General features: G+C 37.7%; 1 protein-coding gene across 1 annotated transcript in view; it reads left to right on the top strand.

Annotated features, from left to right (window-relative positions):
• Positions 1 to 6,184: 6,184 nt before the first annotated feature.
• TRPA1 (transient receptor potential cation channel subfamily A member 1) overlaps positions 6,185 to 24,525 on the top strand; it is a 35,648-nt gene continuing 17,307 nt past the window's right edge. The window contains exons 1-12 of the mRNA XM_057426221.1: positions 6,185 to 6,410; positions 8,955 to 9,117; positions 9,437 to 9,612; positions 11,402 to 11,509; positions 11,931 to 12,039; positions 12,386 to 12,531; positions 15,938 to 16,074; positions 18,304 to 18,352; positions 20,940 to 21,039; positions 21,949 to 22,049; positions 23,347 to 23,516; positions 23,603 to 23,767. Of these exons, the coding sequence (XP_057282204.1) occupies positions 6,291 to 6,410; positions 8,955 to 9,117; positions 9,437 to 9,612; positions 11,402 to 11,509; positions 11,931 to 12,039; positions 12,386 to 12,531; positions 15,938 to 16,074; positions 18,304 to 18,352; positions 20,940 to 21,039; positions 21,949 to 22,049; positions 23,347 to 23,516; positions 23,603 to 23,767 (1,544 nt within the window). The 5' untranslated portion in view covers positions 6,185 to 6,290. The remainder of the gene's footprint in view (positions 6,411 to 8,954; positions 9,118 to 9,436; positions 9,613 to 11,401; positions 11,510 to 11,930; positions 12,040 to 12,385; positions 12,532 to 15,937; positions 16,075 to 18,303; positions 18,353 to 20,939; positions 21,040 to 21,948; positions 22,050 to 23,346; positions 23,517 to 23,602; positions 23,768 to 24,525) is intronic.

Here is a 24,525-nt window from a genome sequence, read left to right as displayed (position 1 = left end):
AGCCATTGTCTTTTATTCCCAGTAGATCCACATGAAAAAGCATTCTAAGTATTGCATCTACCGTATTGGTAGATATTAACTCTATTGCTAACTAATGTTTGTAAAAATTAAATATCTCATTATATTTGCTTAAACTAAAATAGACTATTATTATGGAGGGTCTGGTCATAGTTCTGTATCTACTCAAAATTAAATAGAAAATATATTTCAAACAAATACCCATATCCATCGTATCTAATAAGAATACAGAACTTAGTGAAACATGTCTGGATGATTTTGATATGACCACCAGTCTTCAGAACTTGAGGAAATCAAGTCAAAAGTCAACAAGTTTAATGACAAGCTAATGTATGCAATATTGTACTTAAATTAACATTATTTTGACCTTTTTTTTTCTTTCCTGAATTATATTTGTTTAATCTGACTAATTTAAAAAAAAAAAACCCACAACTATGTATTTCCATATTTTACAAATTCAGGTAAATAAGCATCATGTTCACTCAATTACATATATAACCATTTTCAGAATAAAGTTTTATTTCACTTTAAAAGAAATATATACTTGATTTGCCCTATACAACATAGATTTAAATATTTCTTATTTTTAACAAGCCTTTTTTTTCCCCTAACTTGATAGAAGTATAGTTTATTGTACCAAAAGTTCTGTTTCTCAGTTTCAGTGCAATTCACTATGATGGTGGTCAGACATATGGAAAGGTTGCCCAGAGAAGTTTTGGCTGCTCAGTCCCTGGAATTATTCAGGGCCAGGTTGGACAGGGCTTTTGGCAACCTGTTCTAGAAAAGGTGTCCCTGCCCATGGTAGGGGTGCTGGAACTAGACGGTCTTCAAAGTCCCTTCCAACCCAAACCATTCTATGGTTCTATGATAATAATGAATGCATGGAAACATTCAACAGAATGATAAATAAAGCCGTTAATGTAGCTGTAATAATGACTTATTCCTACTTATTTTGCCTTTCTGTTGCTGTATATGGTAAACTCATTTATATTTTATGAATCTATATTTATGAATCACTAAGACGCATTCTGACAGGATTTCCTTCATACAGTCACTTTTAAGAACTTCCACCTTTAAAGATGTCTATCAATAACAGGTCAACATCAATAACCACCAGTGAGGCTACTGTATCTTTGAAATAACAGAAGTCATTGAAGACTCTTTCCACCTTTTTAGAGAAGAGTGAGTAGGAGTTTGTGATTAAGACATCTTTATAGAGGGCAGATTTTATCAGATAGGATAAAATGAAAAAGGTTTCTAAGTAGGCAGAGTAATGAATGAAAAACACTGTCGCAATGAGGGTGCTGATAGGCACAGTAACATATATACTGTGTAGGGGAAATCTATAGATGGATGTTAGGACAGCAATGGTGATGCAAAATAGGCAGCTGTTGAGAAAAGACTAAGTAGCACTAAGAAATAATGATTTTTTTCTGAACGTACTCTTGGTCACCAAGAAAGTGCAAAAATTACACTGCAGGTAGGATTTAGGCTTTGAAATCTAAAACTCTCTTGCCTAAACCAAACCCTTGCCTAACCTTACATGTATAAATATCCCAATGCACCTGTATCTAGCTGAAGATGTCCATGCTCGTTGCAGGAGGGTTGGACTACATTTGTTAGGCATCCCTTCCAACCCAAACTATTCTATGCTTCTATGTATTTCATTGATTCTCAAGGTTTTTAGAGTTGGCACAACTGGAGGTATAGCTTCACAATATCCAAACTGAAATAAACCTATCCATAATAAACACTGCAATGCATATATACCAATCCTCAGTCTGATTGGATTTGATGGACAAGAAAGTTTCTGAAGCCTAATAATTCAGCTTTTCCTAAATTCCATAGTTAGGGGAAGCCCAGGATTGAGGTACCTGCTTCACAGATGGTTTTGGGTTTGGTCAGTGGTAGCCAAGAGTAAAACCACAAAACGAGTCCTGGAAGCAGGAACAAGAAGTTAAGTTCTCCAGTGTGGTAGGGAACCAGATTTCAGCACTTTGGCCCTGACAGTCTTTGGCTATACATTGGCACAGCTTCAACAGGAGGAGAAGAGAGCATCACTCCCAGAAAAGTAGCTGCCATTTGATTGCCATGATTGTTTTTATTAAGTAGACAGAGTATGTTCTAATCTCTAGTTTGAGGGAGACATGTGATGCCTGGCATGTAAGAGTTCCTCCACTTGTTTAAAGGTAGTTTGCAAGAGATGGTTTAGCTCCCAGCTTCACAGGGGGATTTCTGTCTGAAATGGGTACCTAACGTACCTAAGTCACCCTTACCGGTACAAACTCCACTCTGAAGTATCCAACTTTCACAGACACAGGGATTTCATTCACTTTTGCTACCATTCACCTAAACATTTCTAGATCCAGCTTATGTACTTGGATATACTTGACCCCTTTGTGTAGGAGTTACCTTGCAGCCAGTAGTAGCTGTAATTAATTGCTGGGCTGTACTGGAGACCTTTGGAAGCATCCTTACCAAGAATATGCTCATGAAGTGTCACCTCCCTTACTTACTACAATTGATATTAACCATAAGATCAATTTATACTTCCTTTCAAAGCATAGATTGTAGTCTATGGGCCTCAATTTAAATTTCTTCTTTTCTAAAGCATTGAGAAGGACTCAAAAATCTGTAAGTTATTGTTTCATATCTGATTATCATTTGAATAATAAAAAGACTCTGCAGTGTAGCAGAATGAAATATTGTTTTCTAAATTACTTTTTTTTATTTTATTGGGCATGTAATATACCTGTCAACAACTTAAATCCTTCCGCTGAGCACAGCAGCATGTTCCTTACTACAGCAAAATATCAAGAAGAAAAAAAAGCAATTAAAAAATCCATTAAATATAAGTATGAAATATTAGTTAAATTCACCTTGCTGGTTTGAAAAGGCAGTAGCAACTTTCTCTGTGGTAAGCACAAGCATGTTTCCGTAAACATGTAGGAGAAAGTGCATTCTTGCTTGTATAGGCAGTAGCTCAGATTAATTTCTAGATGACTGTAATCAATATCTGAAGAAGCATCTGAATTAAACTGACAACCCCAAATCCCACATATCATTTTACACATCATAATTTGCAACACTGCTGCCAAATAAATCACTTCCAGAGCAAAGTATCATGCAGTACATCTTTTTCATTACTGACATTTGCTTGAATTCACAGTTCCTAGGCCTGCAAAATTAACAAAACTTGCAGTACTGTATTACTAAGGCTACAGGACTGGAATGGTAATATGGCATATTTACCGTATATACAATTTAATTATTAAACAATCATATTTTTAATGAAATGCTGCTCTACGATTACTTTTAGTGAATTTTGCTTGTACTAATGGATCCATTATTCTACCATTAGCAAGATCATGTTTGAAATAAACTGGTAGAAATGTATTTTAACCCACTCTTGGGAAAAACAGCTATAAGAAAGGTTACTCTTTGACTGCTTATGTGAATTATTTCCTTATGTCAGATCATTATGCAGAAATAAAAGCTGTGGTCAGCCCACTTAAAATTCCATTTGATTTCTCCTGGGAGTGGAAAACCTTTGTATTATTTTTCGTGCTCTGAACATTCTTCTGAACATTTACTAGAAGGCTGTACACTATCAGTAATTTTAAAGGAAGGGAGTAGTGTTATCAGATTCAAGAAAATAGGTAAAACTATGGCTGATCAAGGATCATGACTTCTATTGTTTCACAGCATTGCTCTAACTGCAGTTCAGGGGATTTTAAGAAAAAATGGATGAGAGATTTACTGATGCTTACTGATGTTTCAGTGATACCTCTGTTCCAGGTAAGGATTCTTGCAGAATAGAGGATTTATTTTCTTTAGATGGTATCTAGACTGTTACTTGTTGAGTTTAATTTCTCAGAAAGAGACTAAGGGCAACAGAAAGGTCAAGGCCAAATAGGAATTGAAAGGGACCTCACCATGAACAATCTCACCAACTGGGGCTGCTTCTAACTGAAGTACTAAGAAAAGGGTTTAGAAATAGAGAGCTCCTCCAGTGACTTAATCCCAAGTCACATAATTAGACTCTCTGCACTAATGGCTAGCTTTCTTGCTATAGCAAAAATGACCCTGTTTCTTTTGGTCACAATTAATGATGACAGAAGAATAAAAATGTATCTTAACGTACTGCTGTTGAATGCATGCCTATGAATACCTATGGCAGAATGTGGGCTGAAGAAACTTTTTAGTTCCATGTTTTAATGTTGCCTGATAATTAATAGGATCAAAGCTCTACACCACAATCACTCAAATCCACCCAGTTAGTCCTAGGACTATTTAGTCTTATGATCTCTAGACTTAAGGTTGTGCAACTTAAGCAACTTGCTATAAATTATTCTGGAGTTACAGGCTCTAGGGTCAAAAACAACAAACACAGTGTTCACAGAGAGAAGTCTGGTGTTGCACACATTCCAGTGAAACTCTCTAAGGAACTGGCAAGAGTAAAAGTATAAATGATGGCAGTGATAAGTGGATTTGCTAAAGTTCTTCAACAAAGTCCCTCCTCATAGTCTCTTAAGGAAATTAAACTGTCATAAGACAGGCAGGCAGGATTTCCTGAATCTAGTTAGAGGATAAATATATGAAATAGGAATACAACTTGACAAAGCAAGGACCCCTTAAAATCAGTGTTGGGATCAGACATTCTAGTGATCTGGAAGGTGCTATTGGTTTTTCAGAATGACCAAAAATGCAGATGACTGTGGGAGATCCCACAAGATTTGGTGATACAGTAATGAAAAGTCGGATGAAATTCAGTGTTGATAAAATGCTAGGTGGGTACACAGAGGAAGCATAACACTAACTACCCTCACGAGTATAGCATGAGTGCTCTTTATTTATTCTATTACCACTGAAAAGGGATTGTGGTGAAGCAGCAAAAAAATCTCAGGAAACATAGTTCAGTGGCACTCAAAACATAAAACAAAACAAAAGTAAGCAGATACCTTTGTGTTTAAGAGAGGGATAAAGAAAAATTGAACAATTAGTACTATAGCTTGAATATATCTAGTCATCCCATTCCAAAAGGAAACAGAAAAGATGTAGAGTAGCAGGATAAGGATGTTCAGAAATAAAAATTGGCATCCTCTGGGAGGAAAACCATATGAATGAAGACCCATCAGCAAGCAAAGAGCTGGAAGAACTTTGTGCAATTATGAGTACTAACAGAGATAAAAAATTGGGGAACAACTCTCCATTTCTCAAAATAAAAACACCAGGAAGCACTAAGTGAAATTAACAGTAAAATAAAGCATTTTTCACAAACACATGATGAAATTACGGCATTTAGTGCCACAGGATGTCGTAGTATGGACAGTACAAACAGGTTCATATTGGGCATGAGTGAAGTAATGGACAATTGCCAGCTGACAGCTAATAAACGGGCTGTACTGGCTGCAACACCTGGTTCTGGTGGTTCTTAAGCTACTGATTACCATAAGCCATGAAAACACAGGCGGAAAGTCATCCTCTGTGCCTCCTGTGTCCTTTCCTAAGCATCTGCCCCGACTGCTACCTGACCTTTGGCAAGGCTATTCTTATCACATTAAGTAAACTGTTAGTTCTCCCAGTCACAAATGTTTCCCTTAAAGACCCAGCAGGAATGACTCAAAGTCACTTTAGATATTAACCCTTTGAAACACTTTGTGCTGCTTCTTTCTATACTCTGCCTACAGCCTTCCTATGCTGCTCCAAACTGACGGCAAAACAAATTCTACAAGAAAAATTTACACTGTAAAGTAAACGTTGAGAAGTTCATTGTCGATAACTCAAATAGCTGTCTTCAAGCTCTGAGGCCGGAGCAGCCCAGCCCTGCTGCCGGGGTAGTACAGCTTTTCTCCTGGGGCACTACGAAGAGCCTGACTTCGCATTTATTGAGCTCAACTTGTTGCACGCTGTGCAACATCTCCAGGGACCGCTGTTTCTGTCAGACACCCTCGAAACCCCTGCGGCGATAGCTGAGCCCTCTCCCTCTGTTAACCCTGCCAGGGGCAGCAGCAGCCCCCAACCGGCACCCCCCAGGGTCTACTCTGTGCGGTGGCCTCTGAGGGGACCGGCAGGGACCTGCCCTTCGTGGGGTTCCCGCCCCGGCGGGAAGCGGCTCTCCCTCCGGGCGCTTTCCCCGCCTCCTGCCGCCTCCGCTGGCGCGGCGGGGTGGCCAGGGGCAGCCTCGGCACCGGCAGTCACTCCGTCTCTCGCCTCGCAGGTCTCCGGAGCGGGCGGGGCGGGCGCTACTCGGAGCCGGGCGGGCGGACGCCATGAAGCGCTCTCTGTTGCGGCTCTGCCAGTCGCGGGAGAAAGCGGCCGTGTCCAGCTCCTACCAGGGCGTCGTCTGCGAGGCGGATGCCGCCTCCGTCGCCTCGCAGGATGTCTTCAAGGTGCGTGCGGAGGGGCGCGGGGAGGGAGGCGGGTGTGAGGGGACAGTCTCGGGGAGCCGAGCTCCTGAGGCACCCAGGCAGCGTGGAACGAAGTGATGCGTAACACTGGGGCTCGTGTGAGGGCGCTGGGACAGGGAGGGATGAAGGTGGAGGGTGTGAGAGGTGGGGCTCTGGAAGTAGCTGCGCAGGTTGTGTGCCAGACACCCTTTCCTCCAGGAGACCCTTTCCCCTCACTCATCAGTGGAGCATTGAGGGAAGAGCTGTGAGGGGTGGGAGGCAGGCTGGGAGCCACCTTGGCCGTCGGGCATGAATACACAAGAGCTCTGGCGTTATGTGGAAGAGTCAGGACCAGGGGTAGCCAGTACACAGGAGGCGAGCAGGAAAAGGAGGATGTGGGTGGTGAGTGCAGATGGCTGCTATGGGGCTCACATCCCCCCTGGGTACAGCTCCCCAGAAAGAGCCCTTAGAGGATTGTCCAAAAGTCATGATGGGAATGAGTAGTCCATCTAGCAAAAACGTCCTGAAAGGAAAGTTTATAAGCACTGGAACTGTTATGAAGGAAAAGAGAACCAGCAGCAAAACCTGCAAATGAGAAATTGTTACCAGGAAGGATAGAACATCTTCCCTTTTCCATAGAGAACAGGACAAGAAGTGATGTATTTATATTGCAGGTAGGGTGACCTAGACCAAACATTAAGGAAACCTTTTTTAAGGGGAAGAATAATAAAGCAAAATAAGAGGGTGCTTATTGGATGGATGGCTTGGGTAACTTTGGTGATTTTTTAAAAGCAGACTAAACAAATTTGACAAAGTATGTGGATGGGTTTAAAGACCTATCAAGGTCTTTTTCAGTCTTGTTTAATGTTTGCTAGCTGTAGTCCTGAGCAGCACCTCTTGTCACTCCAGTGGATGATGTGCCGCTACAGAACTTTTCAGGTGAAAGGCAAAGAAGCTGTTGCTGTTTAAAATAGTTTGTTTTGCTGCTTTGGACCAACCAAAGTACTGGGAACACCTAACTGATTTCTTTCTTTCCTATTTTGTTAATGAAGCACTGCAATATTGGCTGAAAAATCTTATTTTTGTTCATAGAAATTATCAACGTGCCCTATTTCGGCCACAAAATTACAATGTAAAGAGTGGTGAAATGTAGTCAAAATCAATAGAAAGATTTGGAATTTGCTACCATTAAAATTAAATTAGGAAGTTAGAAGGAGTGGAAGATAATAGGCTCTGAAATAAGTTTTTCTTAAGTAGCTTTTTGATGTGTATAAAATGTATAGGTATTTGTGTATGTAATTGACGTCTTATTTTTATGACAGTTGAGTCATCTTAAGTACCCTTTCCACAATGATATTGCCTGTTTTCTATTAGCTTTCTCTGACTGCGCTTTTGAAGGAGATGCTACCCCTGTATTTGTCCCCAGTGTTCTAAATCTGTAACACATTTGTAGCATTTTTGACATTACTAAGTTCAACGGGACTATTAAACTGAAGGAAGTTAAACATGTGCTAAATGCATGAATGGACTGCTCCATAATGTGTGCTTGTTTGATGACGGCAAAAACTGTTGTGTCTTTGTCGTTCAGGGGAGCAAAGTTTTCCTTTTCTTTTGCAGATGAGGAGGAAACAGTGATTTTAGGGGATTTCCTTTTTTTTTTTACCCTTTTCTTGCTTACATATCTTTGAGAAGTTCTGCATTACTTTTGATACCTGTTTTTATCTTTTTTTCTTCCAATTTTGTTGAACATTTTTTCCTTTTTATTCCCTCTTAACTTTTTAATACTTGTTTTTAAATTCCTGCCCATTCTACTGCAGTCACTTTTTTTTCCATCACTTCTTTTCATATACAAGTATAGATCTTGAAACACTAACAAAAATATTCAGAGATCTTCATAAAGTAAGAATCAGCAGGCCTTCTATAGTTGGTTTAGGATGCAAAGCATGCTCCCCAGGGAGGTATTAGGGTATCAGTGGGCTGACCTGTCAGAGGGGGTTTTATTGTATTATACTGTGAAGACTCGGGGTTGTTTCAGACTGAGATGATAGCCCATGGGATGCCCTTAGGATACTGCAGAAATTAAGAATTTAGTGGCTACTCTGACATAAAGAACAACAAAGAAACCCAGTGGCTGAACTTGACAGCCCAGGACATAATATTAGTCTCTGTAGAAAAACCTAGACAAAGAATTTATCAAGATTATTAATTTTTCCTCTCTGTTGAATTGATTTGATGTGGTCATACCTGGAGAGAGTATAAAACAGTAAGTTATAAATTTGCTTGTTTGAGATTTATCATAGTGGAGGGAGAATCTTGAACTCTCTACAGAAGATAAAATTATGTATTCAAGATAATTTCAATCTTTTGTATATTTTGTGCTGTTTCTCATCTGATCAATTAAATCAGTCTTGAGTTTCACTGTTGGTTCAGTGTGATCAGGATTTGTATACTTCTGTATGAAACTAAACACCTGGGAGAGAATTATAGCATTGCTAACATCTTGCCTGTTAGAAAAATGGAAAATTAGACTGTTTTTGTCCAATATAGGTTATTTCAGATGGAAGTGCCTGTAGGCTACGGAGCTTCATTAAGAAGAACCGTTCTGGGCTTACCAAAGTGGATGACTTAAATGCCACCCCACTGCATCACGCTGCAGAAGGAGGACAAATAGAATTAATGCAGTTGATCATAGATGATTCTTCCTGTGAAGGTAACACATGTTTTATGAACTGTTTTATTTAACAGAATAAAAAAGTTCAAAAATCAAAGTGTCAAACCAACTGAAGCAGTACTAAAATTAGGTGTTTCACCCCTCCCATCTCTCTAACCAGTACCATGTATTCAGCACAATATTTAATCCATTTAATACAGCGCACTGTGTGATGTGCAATCTTTCACTTTTTCTCCTGAAAAAGATACAGTAATAGCACAGAGCTAAACCTCCATTGAAGACACTATTATTTTTATTTTCAGTGCAATTGGAACATTTGATGGTTTTGGTTTGGTTTTGTTTCTCTCCTTTGACCTAGTATTAAACGTGATGGATTCATCTGGAAATACCCCACTGCACTGGGCCACAAAGAAAAACCAGGTCGAAAGTGTTAGTTTGCTTCTGAGCAGAGGAGCCAATCCAAACATTCTCAACTCCAATATGATGGCACCTCTGCATATGGCTGTGCAGTCCCTGCATAATGAAATTGTTAAGGTAAGTCCAAAGTCCACGTGGACTTGATAAGTGGCTCAACACTGGCTGCGTGCAGACTTGAAGACCTTGTTTATATATGCTGTATCTCCTCATATGGTTTGTTTAGAAAGCAGGATGTGTAACATCTGATGCTTATTGAAATGTTTGTATCTTTAGCACAGCAAGTAAAAAGTAACTTACTGATTTATATAAATACTGATATTTGTGCTGTGATAAGAGTTGTTGTTATATTATGAAGAATTCTTTTTAAGTTTTCCAATTTGTCTTTTTAATTTACCAAAGACAAGGAATTTTCTTTAAATAGGTTCTTTTAGCATCAGAATTTCATGTAGGCATGTGTCATTTCAAATATTTATGCTTTGATTTATTTACTTTTTTTTTACAGTTGAGTAGGGAGTCATATACATATCAACATTTACTTGAAACTAGCATACTCTTTTAATGAAAAACAGATTAAAATTAGTCAGAAAACACAGTTCTTAAAAACAACATTTCAATAATCATTTGAATAATAGCAGAACTCAAGCTGCAATTAAAAAATCACAAAAATATTTTGTGAAGACATTACAAGGTGTCCATTTTGAACCTTCAAAAATAGCAACAGCATTGAGATTTTAAACAGCGTATCTTTATCATCATTTGTCCAAGTGCAATGAGAATATTTTTACTCCATATGCGGCATTTGGATAGAATTTTAGAATTTGTAAAGCTCTTGTATTTAATAAGCGAATACAACTTTAACACAACATCACTTGCTTTTCCCTTTAAAGTTGTATCTATCTTTTTCTAGTTTGTTCAAACAAAAGGAAGAAAAACATATCCCTGTATTCAAGACTTAAAGTCCTTTAGAGATTTTCAGTGCTAAAATATGTCACTGTCTTCACATCCTTTACAAAATCTGTATTTATTTTCAGTTAAGAACAAGAAAATCTGAAATGACATTTTAAAAATAAGCTTTATATCAAGTTCTGGGTTTGGGTTATTTTAAGCTCTGCTTTTGACTGAATATGTACTCTCACTTTTCCCCGACTCTGTTCTTTATTCAGGCTAATTCTCCTTTGGTTTCTGTTGTTAAATGGACTGAGAGTGATTAAAATGTGCCAGTTCCTCCTGTACAGAAAAATTAATTGGAATTACTGAAAGACAATTGAATAAATATGTAGGTAGAGGAATAAATATGTATGGTCATTATCATTTCCAGATCCTTTGCTTCTCAAAAAATGCTAGAAGCAGTCATAGAGGTACTTGGTGATGCTCCTAGCTTAGTAACAGCTGTTAACGTAGGGACTGAAGCAGGATTCCTGTCTTTAAGTCCTGTCTCCCTTGATCTTATATAACTGTCCAATAGATGAATTAGGGAACAGCATCCACAACATCATTGCCACTTTCCAGAGAATACAGAATATTACAAGACATTATACCGAATGTGAGTTGAAAATCCCCACCTGCAATTTGCTACAGAAAAGATTTTCTCCCAGCATTGGGGAAATTGTTAAATAAAACTTTAAGAAGCTCTGCATCTATATGCAGTGTTTAACACTGCTGCTGGTCTATCTGCTGTAAAGAATTTTACTTTGCTTTGTCTGTTCTCACCTGCATTTTTCACCTGTGTTTTTTTTCATTCCCCTGCATTTTGTCTCCTTTTTGTGTCTATGTGTTGTGGGCTGTTGCCATGAAAGAAAACAAACCCAAGTTGCAAGAGTGCTATGGGTGATAACAAAAATAATGAAGTAGGCATTTGTTGTTGTGTTTGGCTTATGTTTGGCTGAATGTTTTCTTAAACCTTTAGATTTTAGTCCAGCATAGCAGTACAGATGTTAATTTGGAAGGCGAAGCGGGGAACACACCTATAACTGTAGCATGTTACAAGGATAATCCTGAAGCACTGACACTCCTGGTAGGTATAACTATCCATCATTTTTTATTGTGAGTCTATTTCCCTTGATGCAGTGTTACTCTGTTTCTGTGATCTGTGTGTTCAGTGGAGGAAGGTTAATCATGGACCTAGCAGGACACTAAGAAACTTTATTCTTTTAACAGCGTATATATCTGAATATATATATCATAGAAATATATCTGAATGGCAAACTTAAGAAAAACTTAACTGATTTTGAAGGTCATGAGAATACAAAATGAATTACATATATGTACAGATGTATGGATATAACATGCAAAAGATGTTTGTATGTAAGCTTCACAATGTATATACAACATAAAAAAAGGGAAACAGCTACCCAGGAGAATATATCTGTAATAATATGTTCATTAGTCAGAGTCTTCTGTATGTCATTAAGCTATATCCAAGCATTATTTTTCAGATTGAAAATGGAGGGAAAATATGTAAACCGAATAAAACAGGATGCATGCCTATCCATGCAGCTGCATTTTCAGGTGCAAAAACGTGTATGGAAATTCTCTTAAAAAAAGGTAAATTATGTTGCTCCCAAGCAGTCAGTAAGAGTCAGAATTTATTACCAATTTAGTAATTTAATTCTCAAAGAACTATGAAAACAAACACTTATAACTGTAATTAAACTTAGAAAAAGTTAATGCAATTATTCCTATGGGCTTGTGACTTTTGTAGCATTGCAGCAGCAGCTTAACTGCTTTTCTAAATGCATGTCCATCCATTGTTTAACGATAGATGTGAAACGTTCATATCTTGAGGGAGAAGAATATTATTCTACAGTTAATGTGCTTTTTTTGAAAGCCTTTATTATCTTCTGTTATCTCATTCTTGCTTAAAAAAAATTCATTTATTTTCATCTCTCAGGTGAAGAATTGGGTCACTCTGCTAAAACCCACATCAATTTTACCAATAATGGAAAGTGCAGTCCACTTCATTTGGCAGTTCAAAGTGGGGACCTTGAAATGATTAAAATGTGCATTGAATTTGGAGCCCAAATTGATCTAAAACAGGTAAAATCTGGAGTGGAGAAAAATATAATTTTGATAAAACCTAGGTATTTCTACATCTCTGAGTGGTATGAAAAAAAGATGAACACATAATTACTGCTTGTTGTCTCCTTCAATACAAAACCTAGGGAGCAGCAAAGGAAAACAAGCCTCTGGTGCAGATCAGGCAAAATGCCAGGTTTCATTACACAGGTTGCATAGGATGTTGTGAGTATGAAAAGTTTTTATAGGTTCAAAGTGCATTTGGGCAGATCCATAAAACAAAAGTCAGTCCTCAGCTACAAGCTCAGGCATGTTACAGCCCAACTAGAAGGAAGTGCAGCAGGAGGGCCAGGAGACCTCCTTGGATGAATAAGAGCTGCTGAGGAAAATTTGAAGGAAAAAAGAGGATTATAAAAGGTGGAAGCAAGGACAGGAGTCCTGGGAAGAGTACAGGGATGCTGTCCAGGAAGCTAGGGACCAGGTTACGAAAGCTAAGGCCCAGTTAGAATTAAACTTGGCTAGGGATGTGAAAGATAACAGGAAGGGATTCTGTAGGTACATAGTGAATAAAAGACAGACTAGGAACAATGTAGGCCCCCTCTGGAAGCTATCAGGAGAACTGGCTATCCTGGGTTTGGAGAAGGCTGAGGTTCTTAATGACTTCTTTGCTTCGGTCTTCCCTGGCAAAGGCTCTGACCACACCACCCAAGTCTTGGAAGGCAGATGCAGGGACTGTGAGAATGAAGACCTTGGGCCCACTGTAGGAGAGGATCTGGTTCGAGACCATCTTGAGAATCTGAATGTACACAAGTCCATGGGACCTGATGAAATCCATCCATGGGTCCTGAAGGAGCTGGCAAATGAAGTTGCTAAGCCACTGTCCATCATGTTTGAAAAATCATGGCAGTCGGGTGAAGTTCCCGACGAGTGGAAAAAGGGAAATATAACCCCCATTTTCAAGAAGGGGAAAATGGATGACCCGGGGAATTACAGACCAGTCAGTCTCACCTCTGTGCCTGGCAAAATCTTGGAGCAGATTCTCCTGGAAGGCATGCTAAGGCACATGAAAAACAGCAAGGTGCTTGGTGACAGCCAGCATGGCTTCACTAAGGGGAAATCCTGCCTGACCAATTTGGTGGCCTTCTGTGATGGAGCTACAGAACTGATGAACAGGGGTAGAGGAGTTGATGTCATCTACCTGGACTTGTGCAAAGTGTTCAACACTGTCCCACACAACATCCTTGTCTCTAAATTGGAGTGACATCAATTTGATGGATGGACCACTTGGTGGATAAAGAATTGGCTGGGTGGCCGCACGCGAAGAGTTGTGGTCAGTGGCTCAATGTCCAGCTGGAGACCAGTAACGAGTGGCGTCCCTCAGGGATCGGTGTTGTCTTTTTCAACATCTTTGTTGCTGACATGGACAGTGGGATTGAGTGCGCCCTCAGCAAGTTTGCCGATGACACCAAGCTGTGCGGTTTGGTTGTTACGCTGGAGGGAAAGAATGCCATCCAGAGGGACCTTGACGCGCTTGTGAGGTGGGCTGATGCCAACCTCATGAAGTTTAACCATGCCAAGTGCAAGGTCCTACACCTGGGTCAGAGCAATCCCAGGCACAGCTACAGGTTGGGCAGAGAAGAGATTCAGAGCAGCCCTGCGGACAAGGTCTTGGGGGTGTTGGTTGATGACAAACTTAACATGAGGCGGCTTCAGTGTGCACTCGCAGCCCAGAAAGCCAACCATATCCTGGGCTGCATCAAAAGGAGCATGACCAGCAGGTCAAAGGAGGTGATCCTGCCCCTCTACTCTCCTCTCATGAGACCTCACTTGGAGTATTATGTGCAGTTCTGGTGTCCTCAACATAAAAAGGACATGGAACTGTTGGAACAAGTTGAGAAGGGCCACGAGGATGATCAGGGGACTGGAGCACCTCCTGTATGAAGATAGGCTGATAAAGTTGGGGCTGTTCAGCCTGGAGAAGAGAAGGCTGCATGGAGATCTCATAGCAGCCTTCCAGTATCTGAAGGGGGCCTATAGGGGTGCTGGGGATGGACTCTTCATTAGGGACTGTAGTGATAGGACAAGGGGTAATGGGTTCAAACTTTAACAGGGGAAGTTTAGGTTGGATATAAGGAAGAAATTCTTTAAGGGTGGTGGGGCACTGGAATGGGCTGCCCAGGGAGGTTGTGAATGCTCCCTCCCTGGTGGTGTTGGCCAGGTTGAACAGAGCCATAGGTAGCATGGTTTATTGTGAGGTGTCCCTGCCCATGGCAGAGGGGTTGGAACTAGATGATCTTAAGGTCCTTTCTAACCCTAACTATTCTATGATTCCATGATTCATACACAGACAGAGTCTGGAAGAGCACTCTGGAGAATGATACATACTTCTTCACAAACTCTTCTTTACTTTGCAGCTTCTATTATTCCTTCCCAGAAATGGGATCCTCAGCCCGATTCTTTCTCTTCATTCTTGTTCATCCTCAGCCTTCCCCTGGCCTTTACAGTTTCTTCTTTGTAAGGAAGCACAAATTCATGATAATACTGCTGCTACTGTGATATTGTTGGTGTAATGGCCCGGATTTAGGATAAATAAAGATTTTGAAAATATCTGTCATTAGTCAAATTGTTTTCAGGGCCAAAACAGATCATGACAGTGAAGACGGCTAAACATGGTTTTGCCTTCTCCTATTGGTTTGATTCTGTGAACACACAGATTTTGAGAAGATAATTTATGCTGCAGATTTTGTGATGGGTAAAACTGTTTTGAGAATGCTCATTCTACAATGCAGGCATTGTGGAAAACCCAGTTCCAATGCATTCACTTGAGATGTTGCTGTTCTAAAAAGGAGAAAGTCAAAACCCTCAGGCATGTATCAAAGGTAGTTTGTGCCATTTAGCTAATTGAAATCATGTTTTGGCAAATACAGTTCTAATAATTTATTTATTGCTTAATTTTATGACTGTCTAGCGTTTAACAGTTTAATATCATATTAGACCAAGTTATTTTTAACCTGAAAAAAAAATATTTAAGAATGACTTCTAAGAAAGGTACCATTTAAGGAAGTCATAAACATTTTAAAATAATACATTTTCTGTATTACATACATTTTTTTGATTATTAATTTGTACTGATCTACCTGTGCTTTGCTATAGTTTTCCTTTGTTTCATCTCTCATATTAAAGGTCATGGTGTGTGTGTTTATTAATTCAACTGCAAAAGATTGCTAGGAGTGTAATTAACTCAAATCTTAAAATCTTTTCAAAGTTCCACTACTTCAGTTACAGATTAAAGTTTCATTACTTGTGTAGAAATTTAGGCATTTGGGAATTATGACTCCTGGGCTAGATCACTGGAGTGTTTAATAGATTGGAGGTTAGGTGTTTGGGATTTAAATATTTAAGTGTTTTTTTATTTTCCCATTTACAGAATGAAAAATGCACAGCACTTCATTTTGCTGCCACTCAAGGAGCAACTGAGATTGTAAAGTTAATGATGTCATCCTATGCTGGTGAGGAATCCATTATTGATGCTGTGGATGGGAATAAGGAAACTCTGCTTCACAGGTAGGAGGCTACCAGTCTGCCAGATTTCACTATGAATTGTGACCCATGGTATTATTTGTTATTCTCAGCATCCAATTATAAGTTACCTAGTATACTTTGGAACATCCTCTCACACGGGGGATAGCTTTAGTACAATATGAAAGAGTCAGTAATTTGGTGAGAATCTTAAAGATTTTGGCGTTGATATAAAAATCAGAACAGTTCAAGTTACTTGGGAACCATGTCAAGATATGGTCACTAACAGTTTGTATTAAAAATTTACTCCACTAAAATAGTAGGTGAACAAGTTAATGGAATTTTTAACAGCTTCTGAGGTAGTGGAGCAAATGCCCTCATGTAATGGGGTTACATTCTCCAGAAAATAAAGAATAATATAAACAGTTTAAAAAAAAAAAAATTTTTTTTATCCCCAATACATGACTATTATACTAGCAGTAGTCGTAATCTGGTATATATATATATATATATATATATATATATATATATATATACATAGTCATATACCCTATGACTGTAAAGTTGCAGATGGCATTTGATTATGTAATAATCCTCTAGCCTTCTAGTTTTTCACAGTCCATTTGAAACCAGAGCACTAGGCTGTGGAGAAATGTCATCAGTCTTCTGTAGTGGAAAGGCACTTAGTTAAATGTGCTGACTACCAACTCTATGGAAGATAGTATATTTCCCCATCTATATATTTTTGCAAGAAAGATATGTCTCACTGCATTTAAGTGTAATAATTTTACAGTGTTATTCTGTGTGTTGTTTTACAATACGAAATGATTGGTATAAAGTCAGAGACAGTGGAGATGATTGTTCTTTGAACACAGTATAAGGTGGAATGATTTGAAGATAATTGAAGAAATTACATGGGGAGTGTGTTGTGAAGTTAAGGTAAGTTTTGGGTACAGTTGGAAATGCTACCGTGATGGAACTTGACTGAAGACAAAGTGATAACAGAATGCCGAAGAAAATTTTATAGACACAGCACTACTTAATAGATAATTGGCTGTCATATCCATGAAAATGATTGTCCTTGGAAAAAGCTTGAAAAAAGAATGGCATTCTTTTAATCCCTGTGTCTGTGAAATGGGAAAAAAATTATCAAGAATAATCAGAAAGGTAGAAAGTCACCCAGATTTCTCAGAATATAACTAAATTGAATAGGAACATTAACTTGTTGAGAAGTGGGGGAGCAGTGCAGCATAGGCAGGACTTAATCCTTTCACAGACTTACTGTTATGTTTCCACCTAAATATTTTATAAAATGACTTTGCTTTCTCTTCAGTCATCTTGGAATTTATTTTGAGAGTGTGTGAAGCATTCAGTATTTATGCCTGGCTGGTAGAGGTGTCTACTACAGATAATGGATGCATCTCTACTTGTTTGGAACCATGACATGATTTTAAAAATGCATTTTTTGAGCAGTCAGTTCTAACTATAGTACACCCAGGGTTATTACCTCTTATAGTGCTAAGGGGACTATTATCTTTGAGATACAGCACAACCTTGGAAGTGTCCTTCTATGTTGCTTATTGAATCAAAATATTTAATAGAGATCTGACTTACAAAAAAAACATTTAGACTGCTTTAACTGAGCTGTGCTTCCTGCTTTGACCATTTTTTCCCTGTAATATATTATTCAGTGTCTTATTGTAGAATAAAATCTGAAATTTTTTTTAGTAAATAATTGTCACTACAATCTATATCAATATATTTTTGCATATTTTTTCAAGTAAACTTGCCCTCCACATTCAGAATACATTTAGCCATTGCCATTTTATCCCCACTCTAGCATTATTACACAAAATGTATAGGAAGTTATTTTTGAAGACTGGGTCAGTGAAGTGGATTGAGGCTGTAGATCTGCCTGGAACAAACTGAATCTGAAGTTTATGGAATTCCATATTGACATTGTGTGGTACAACAAAAGATCTGACATATGAAATGGCTGGATTTGTTAAAAAACTGGTAAAATACCTGTTGACTCACAGTGAGTTTTCATTGTATTAGCTGAACAGAACTTAGTTTAAAAATTAACTGCATGATAAAAACCAAATCAACTTACTAAAATGGATTAGGTAATAAAGGTATCTCACGACCTTTTAGTTTGAAATGGATTTATTTGAAAATATTAGAAAATGCACAAATGGAGAAGAATGCTGCCTTTTGGCTGGAAACTTCATTGTCCCTTCTAATGTTACTGTATTTTTGCATTTTTCCCTACAGGACGGCATTGTTTGATCATTATGAACTGGCAGAGTATTTGATTTCAATGGTAAATATTTAATCAATGAACATGTTTATAGAGATTATTGCTAGCTATTACTATAGGTCTGCATAGAGAAATTCATAAAGGAAAATATGTTCTCAGGTATAGGTTATTTAGATATATATAATTTCATAATGCATAATTGACAGTTGCAATACAATGGTAGTTGTGGCTCCTTATTAATGTTCTACAGTTACAGAATATTACAGAAAATTAAAACCTTTTATTGCCATTTTACTTATTCAGAAAGGTTTAATAAACATCTTTTATCACATATGACAATCTGGTTTAGTCATCCTCACTTTTAGAATATGAAATGAGGAATATATGCTAAATATGAATCGAATTTCATCTGATTTTCCCAGCAAGAAAACCTTTCTTTAAGGTATGCAAAAAGATTAAAAGATTAATATGTAGAAAGATCTAAAGGTTGTCCTGGGATCATATAGCCATCTATTGAAGTTTGTGCATGATCTAGAAATAATTTTTACTCTGTGTAGTTTGGTTATATTTCTCCACTGAATAATTATGTGGGAGAAAGAAGAAATGTAAACAGGAATGCTACTGGCTATGATCCAAGTGTCCATTTGTAGCAATTAAACTAAGACTCATAATCATTATATACCCCACTCTGCTAAGGAAATTTTCTGAAGTTATTAGACTTTCATTTTATTTATATTTAGGTACTTTTACTTTATTTCATGACAATTACATGAAGACAAATTCTCTTCTACATACAGTTCTGTTTTTCTCAGAAGCTCCATTGTAGGGATTGTATTTAGTCAGAACTAGATATTATGCTTATTTTTAATTCAAATGTGAAATGGTGAGGTTTGATGGCTTAAACTTGTCTGACAAAACAACCTCTCTGAAGACGTTATGAGAAATACAGGCACAAGCATAATGTATCACCTATGCTGTGTTGTACACGAGAGTGATAAAGAAAAGGTGGAGCAATGTTACTACTGAAAAGGAATAGCAAATTCCAGTTCAGAATGGCTTTCTGGTTTTAATAAAGAACAGCATTCATTTATTTTATACATTAAATACCCACTTTTCATGCACATGAGCTTTAAATGATTACTTCCTTTATCTTACCTTTGGTACTTGTCGTGTCTGAAAATAAAAGCCTTTGTAAACAGACACAGTGTTACATCTAGCTCCTCTAGACAGAAAAGATTATCTATGGTAAGCAGAATAGTCCAGGCACACTATGTATGCTATTTACGTTTAAATTACACCAATTTTTTTTTGTAAATTATAGGTCAGTGTGCTACACAAGAAAAAGCAGAGAATCAAACTCTACAGATAATATTTTGCAAAACCTTATAGCTTTGAAGAAATGCTACTCACAAATTGGTTTGCACATTGATCATTTTAAGCTCAATGACTTGGGCAATAATGTCAAAAGTGGCCGTTGTCACATTTGACAGGTGCACAGTATCTGATTTTGTGCATGCAAAGGTGATTAAAGACTATGTTATTAACTGGAAATTGCAACCCTGTATTCACTGAAATGAATGAGCCCCTTGGCTAAAAAAGGTCCTTGTTTCTTTGATGAATAAGAACATTTTTAAGAAATTGTCTGACCCTGTTGAAAGGTAACTGGGGAAAGGGTCCTCCCTGTGTTACTCTCAAACATTTCATCAGCGTACTTTGGAAGCTTCCTGTTCTCTGTGGCAAAGTACACTGTACATTTATTAAATGTTTCTTATTACTACATTACAGGCTTTACCATGCTAGAAAGTAAATATTGCTCTTGATTATGATTAATTCTCCAATTATGACTGGACCCAAAGGTGATTCAAGTTAATGGAAAAAACTCCCATTGATTTTTTTTTTTCTTTTAATGATCTTTGGATGCTATCTAAAATAAAATATGCGGTTTTGCATACTTCTGTCAATTCATCGAGTTTGATGTGCAACTCAATACCTAGAAATATGTATCTAAGTCATCATAAAATAAGCATATCTCATTCATGCATTTACTTGTATCGTCATACTGCCTTGTTGGTGTGATTTTTTAGATAGATATACTTATGTTGATAGTATTTCACTGATATGATCATAATGATATTGTGACCATAGTGACGATCCTGTCCTGAGAGTATGCACCAAAACAGACTGCAAAAACAGACAAAACTGCAAAACTGAGCTTTTGCCAGAATATCACATTACAGTCCTTGTGCTTCCTCTAATGAGATAGGTCACATCCAAAAAACCTGAGTTTGGAGAATAAAAATGTGTCTTCTGTTGATACAGCTACTTTGTAGTCAAAATTAATTTGGCTTATACAGTTTATGATGAAGAATAGAAAAGGAAGATAGATCAAGCTATACAGATTAAGATATACTAACCTCAGAATGCATTACTTGTTGAACAGTATTCATAAAGTAGAGGTTCAGAAGGGTCTTGTTCTGGTAATTAATAGGAAGACCACATCATTCAAAATGACTGCAATTTTTGTATTTTTCCAGAGCTTCAATCCCAGTATTTTCAAGTTAGAATTATATATTTTGAGTATTTAAATGTATGGAAAGGTATCCTAACAAAAGATCATGTGTTGTGATAAACTTGAAATTCTTTATTGCAGGGGGCTAATATTGATAGTGTTGACATAGAAGGTCGATCCCCACTTCTGTTGGCCACTTCCTGTGCGTCATGGAAAATTGTGAATTTACTGCTCTCAAAAGGTAAAAAGGAATATACACATACAATACACTTCCTTTGAGCAGGGTTCATACATGTTAAAACTGTGTCTAACTTTCCTCTCAATTTCAATTCAGTACTTCAGCATACAGGCCAGAAGCAGCTGAACTAAACAGCTGCACAGTGCTGGTATCCCCTGAGATAAAGGAAGAATTAGTGTGATGATTTCACCCTTTTTAATACAGAGTGAACAGGCTATAGAAAAATGTGTATGCCATATGTCATGCTTCTCCATATGTCAAGGTAGAGATGGCACTGGCGCTCCATCTCTGCATTCCTTAGCACTTCACAAAGTAAGCAGAACTGTGGAATAAATACACCACATATAGTCATGTTTTATAGCAACAATCAATCTTTAAACTTTAAAGTGCATATTTCAAGCATTACCTGTGGTTTTATGTAATCACAGTCACCTTGAAAATGTTTGAGCTGTCTTTCAATGACTGTACTTCTGGTGGAAGCTAGTTATTGTTCCTATATTTTTATCTTGTTAATAGTAATAAAACCGATTTGTTTATAAGCCTTTTAATGAGTTTTGAAGCTGTAACAGAATTACAACATTAAAAGATTAGAAGACGTAGTCATCTGCATCTTTAAATTACCTTGTGGTTTGTGGGTGTTCAGTATCTCTGAATATAAGGGCCGCACATAAATCTTAGTTCTACAGTAAAATACAAAATGTATATACACATGAGATAACTATGAAATCTGCATGTCAGTGTGGGGTGTGTTTAAATGATATTCTGTGTTATAATGCTGTCTTGAATAATCATTACTTCATAGGTTTTTAAACACATTTGTTCAACATTTGTTCCTTTGTCTTAAATGTCATCAGTTAGTGTCAGGAGCCAGCAGTTTTGAAATTGCTGGTATTTATTTCCATATTTATCTAGGAGCAAATGTATCATTAAAAGATCATCTTGGTCGGAATTTCTTGCATTTGACGGTATTGCAGCCTGGAGGATTACAGCATCTAAATGAGAAATTTCTGCAGGTACAGTAAGCATCATTTTATCTCTTTCTGCTACCTTTACTAGAAAGTGTAAAGACCAAAAGCATCTACAATTTCTTTTGGAGTGTTTGTAAAAGTTTGTGGTGTTTTTTAAGATGCCCAGTGTCACAGAAAATAGTTTGCAGAGGTACGTATCTCTCATGAAAACATTTCAAAGCCAATAATACAGTTTTCTTATTGCCAGGCAAAGGAATAACAATCCCATAAATTATTTTGCTGTTGGGGATTGAATAGCTGAAGAGGTAGGCAATAAAATATAGAACTTCTCACTTCTATTTTCCCAGCTTGCATGCAGTAAAGCTAGGGGACGTACTCATTAGCATTCAGTTAAGCTCTAGGACTGAAATAGTTTACAGCATGTTCTGCAGGAGCTTTCCATAGACTGGACTGTAATGAAATCTTGGATTTAGTTTTAGAAAGGATTTCAAACATGGATTTGTATTTGGCTATGCTGAGGTGAAGCACTCACATTGCTAGAGCTGAAGCTCACTTGAAAGAATAAATTTGCTAGCCTCCAGAGCTCCAGAAACAACCTTTAAAACGTGGATCAAGTATAACTGATCGTACAACATCTGCTGAAACCTGTAAACAACTTTGATTAGTAATGCAGAAAGGATTTAACCTCCCTTTTCAGCAGACGTAGAGAATTAGTTTTAAACCAGAATGACAATTCTGAGTTGTCTGCATTGACTTTCCAATTATTGATCATACTAAAAATTTAGACAAAGGAGTGGAGCAAACTTGGGGCAGAGACTTAGTTGCTTTCAGAAAGGCTATACATAGGATAGTGTTATATGAGGTACGGAGCAAAACCAGGGAAATAAAGATGAGAAAGAGAAATGTGGGAAATAAAATTACACTGTAAACCAGTGAACTGATGGTTTTTGACAGCCAGAAATTTTGCTACTGAACACAAACTACAGACTACCCTTGCATTCTGTACAAGCCTTCTGCTGACAGCATTAGGTATTATGGTTGAATGGCAGTAAAGAAGAATCTCCTGCATTACACTTGTGCTATGGATGCGTTGCAATGAGGGTTGCAAAGTGGCAAACTGCTGTGTTCTTCAAAGAGTAGTTGTTTGAAAAAATGGTGACCCACAAATCAGCAGACATTAAATGCTCATTGTTGCTAAATCTACTTTTCCTAAAGTTTTTCTTTTTTTTTTTTAGTTACCACTTTTAAGTATTGCTGCTATTGTTACAAGCTATTAGAAGCTGTGCAGCATAAATTACTTAAATATAATTCTGTGCTTTTGGGGTTTTTTGGGGGTTAACAGATGGAACACATTAAAAATCTTGTAGTGGATGAAGATAATGAAGGATGCACTCCATTGCATTATGCATGCAGACAAGGTGTGGCCCTCTCTGTAAATAATTTACTCAGCCTCAATGTTTCCATCTACTCTAAGAGCAGAGACAAGAAGTCACCATTACACTTTGCTGCCAGGTTAGTACTGCAGTCTAGGCAATGGAATCAATGCCATTTTTTCCTCTGTTTTTTTTTACATTCATTTCTATGTTTATCTTTCAAAGCTATGGGCGCATCAATACATGTCAGCGACTTATAAGAGATATGAAAGACACAAGACTTTTGAACGAAGGTGATAAGAAAGGGATGACTCCTCTTCATTTGGCAGCCCAGAGTGGTCATGAGAAGGTAGTTCAGTTTCTTCTGAAGAGAGGGGCCCTGTTTCTCTGGTAAGTATATTAATTTCTATTCATTAAAGCAAAAAAGAATCATCACCCTATATTTTATGTCCATTTTCTGGGAAGTTATATAAATATAAATGCAATATATAGAAATATTTAATATGCTCTTATATTGTATATTTATATTTCTGTATACTAATATATTTATAACATAATTTATAATACAGCTTATTGTGCCTTGCTTCAGCCTGACACACAGAATCAGGGCTAGCTATAAAGCAAGGCTTCTAATGCTAGGGAAACTGAGGTTTCTCTAAATCAAACTGAGAAGAATATTGAACCTTTTGATAGAAAAAATATTAGTTTGGAAATATTATGATGTTAGCTTCACTTACAGGCCTGAATAGGGGTTCTTAGGGTTAATGTATCACAAGTAACTTGCCTTGAACTCCAAGTCCTGATTTCAGATCAGTGGTCCTCAGATCATTGGCAGCTCCGCAAAAGCTTCCAGGGTCATACCTGTAAAGCTAGGAGCTGAAGCTACCAAAAATTTAGAGTCCTGTTTCAAAGGTACAGTCTGGAGCTTCAGCTTATAAGTCCTGTGCTTCCAGGTCCACTGCAGCTCCAACTTGGAGCTAGGGGCCTAAGCATTCTGAGAAAATACTTTACCTAACAGGCCTGTCATATATGCATTGCATGCATTGTTTGTGACTGCAGAGGTCTCACTAAATGGACTACTGTCAAACCCTTTATTTGCACAGTGTTCTTAGCTGGACTAGTACACCTTAGAAAGGTAGAGATGATTG

The sequence above is a fragment of the Pezoporus wallicus genome, unplaced genomic scaffold, assembly GCF_028554395.1.
Source record: "Pezoporus wallicus isolate ANWC-B61680 ecotype Strahan unplaced genomic scaffold, APGP_CSIRO_Pwel_v1 contig_4131, whole genome shotgun sequence".
Lineage (NCBI taxonomy): Eukaryota > Metazoa > Chordata > Aves > Psittaciformes > Psittacidae > Pezoporus > Pezoporus wallicus.
Note: the sequence above shows the minus strand (reverse complement) of the source record. Positions and strands in the feature narration are given on the sequence as shown.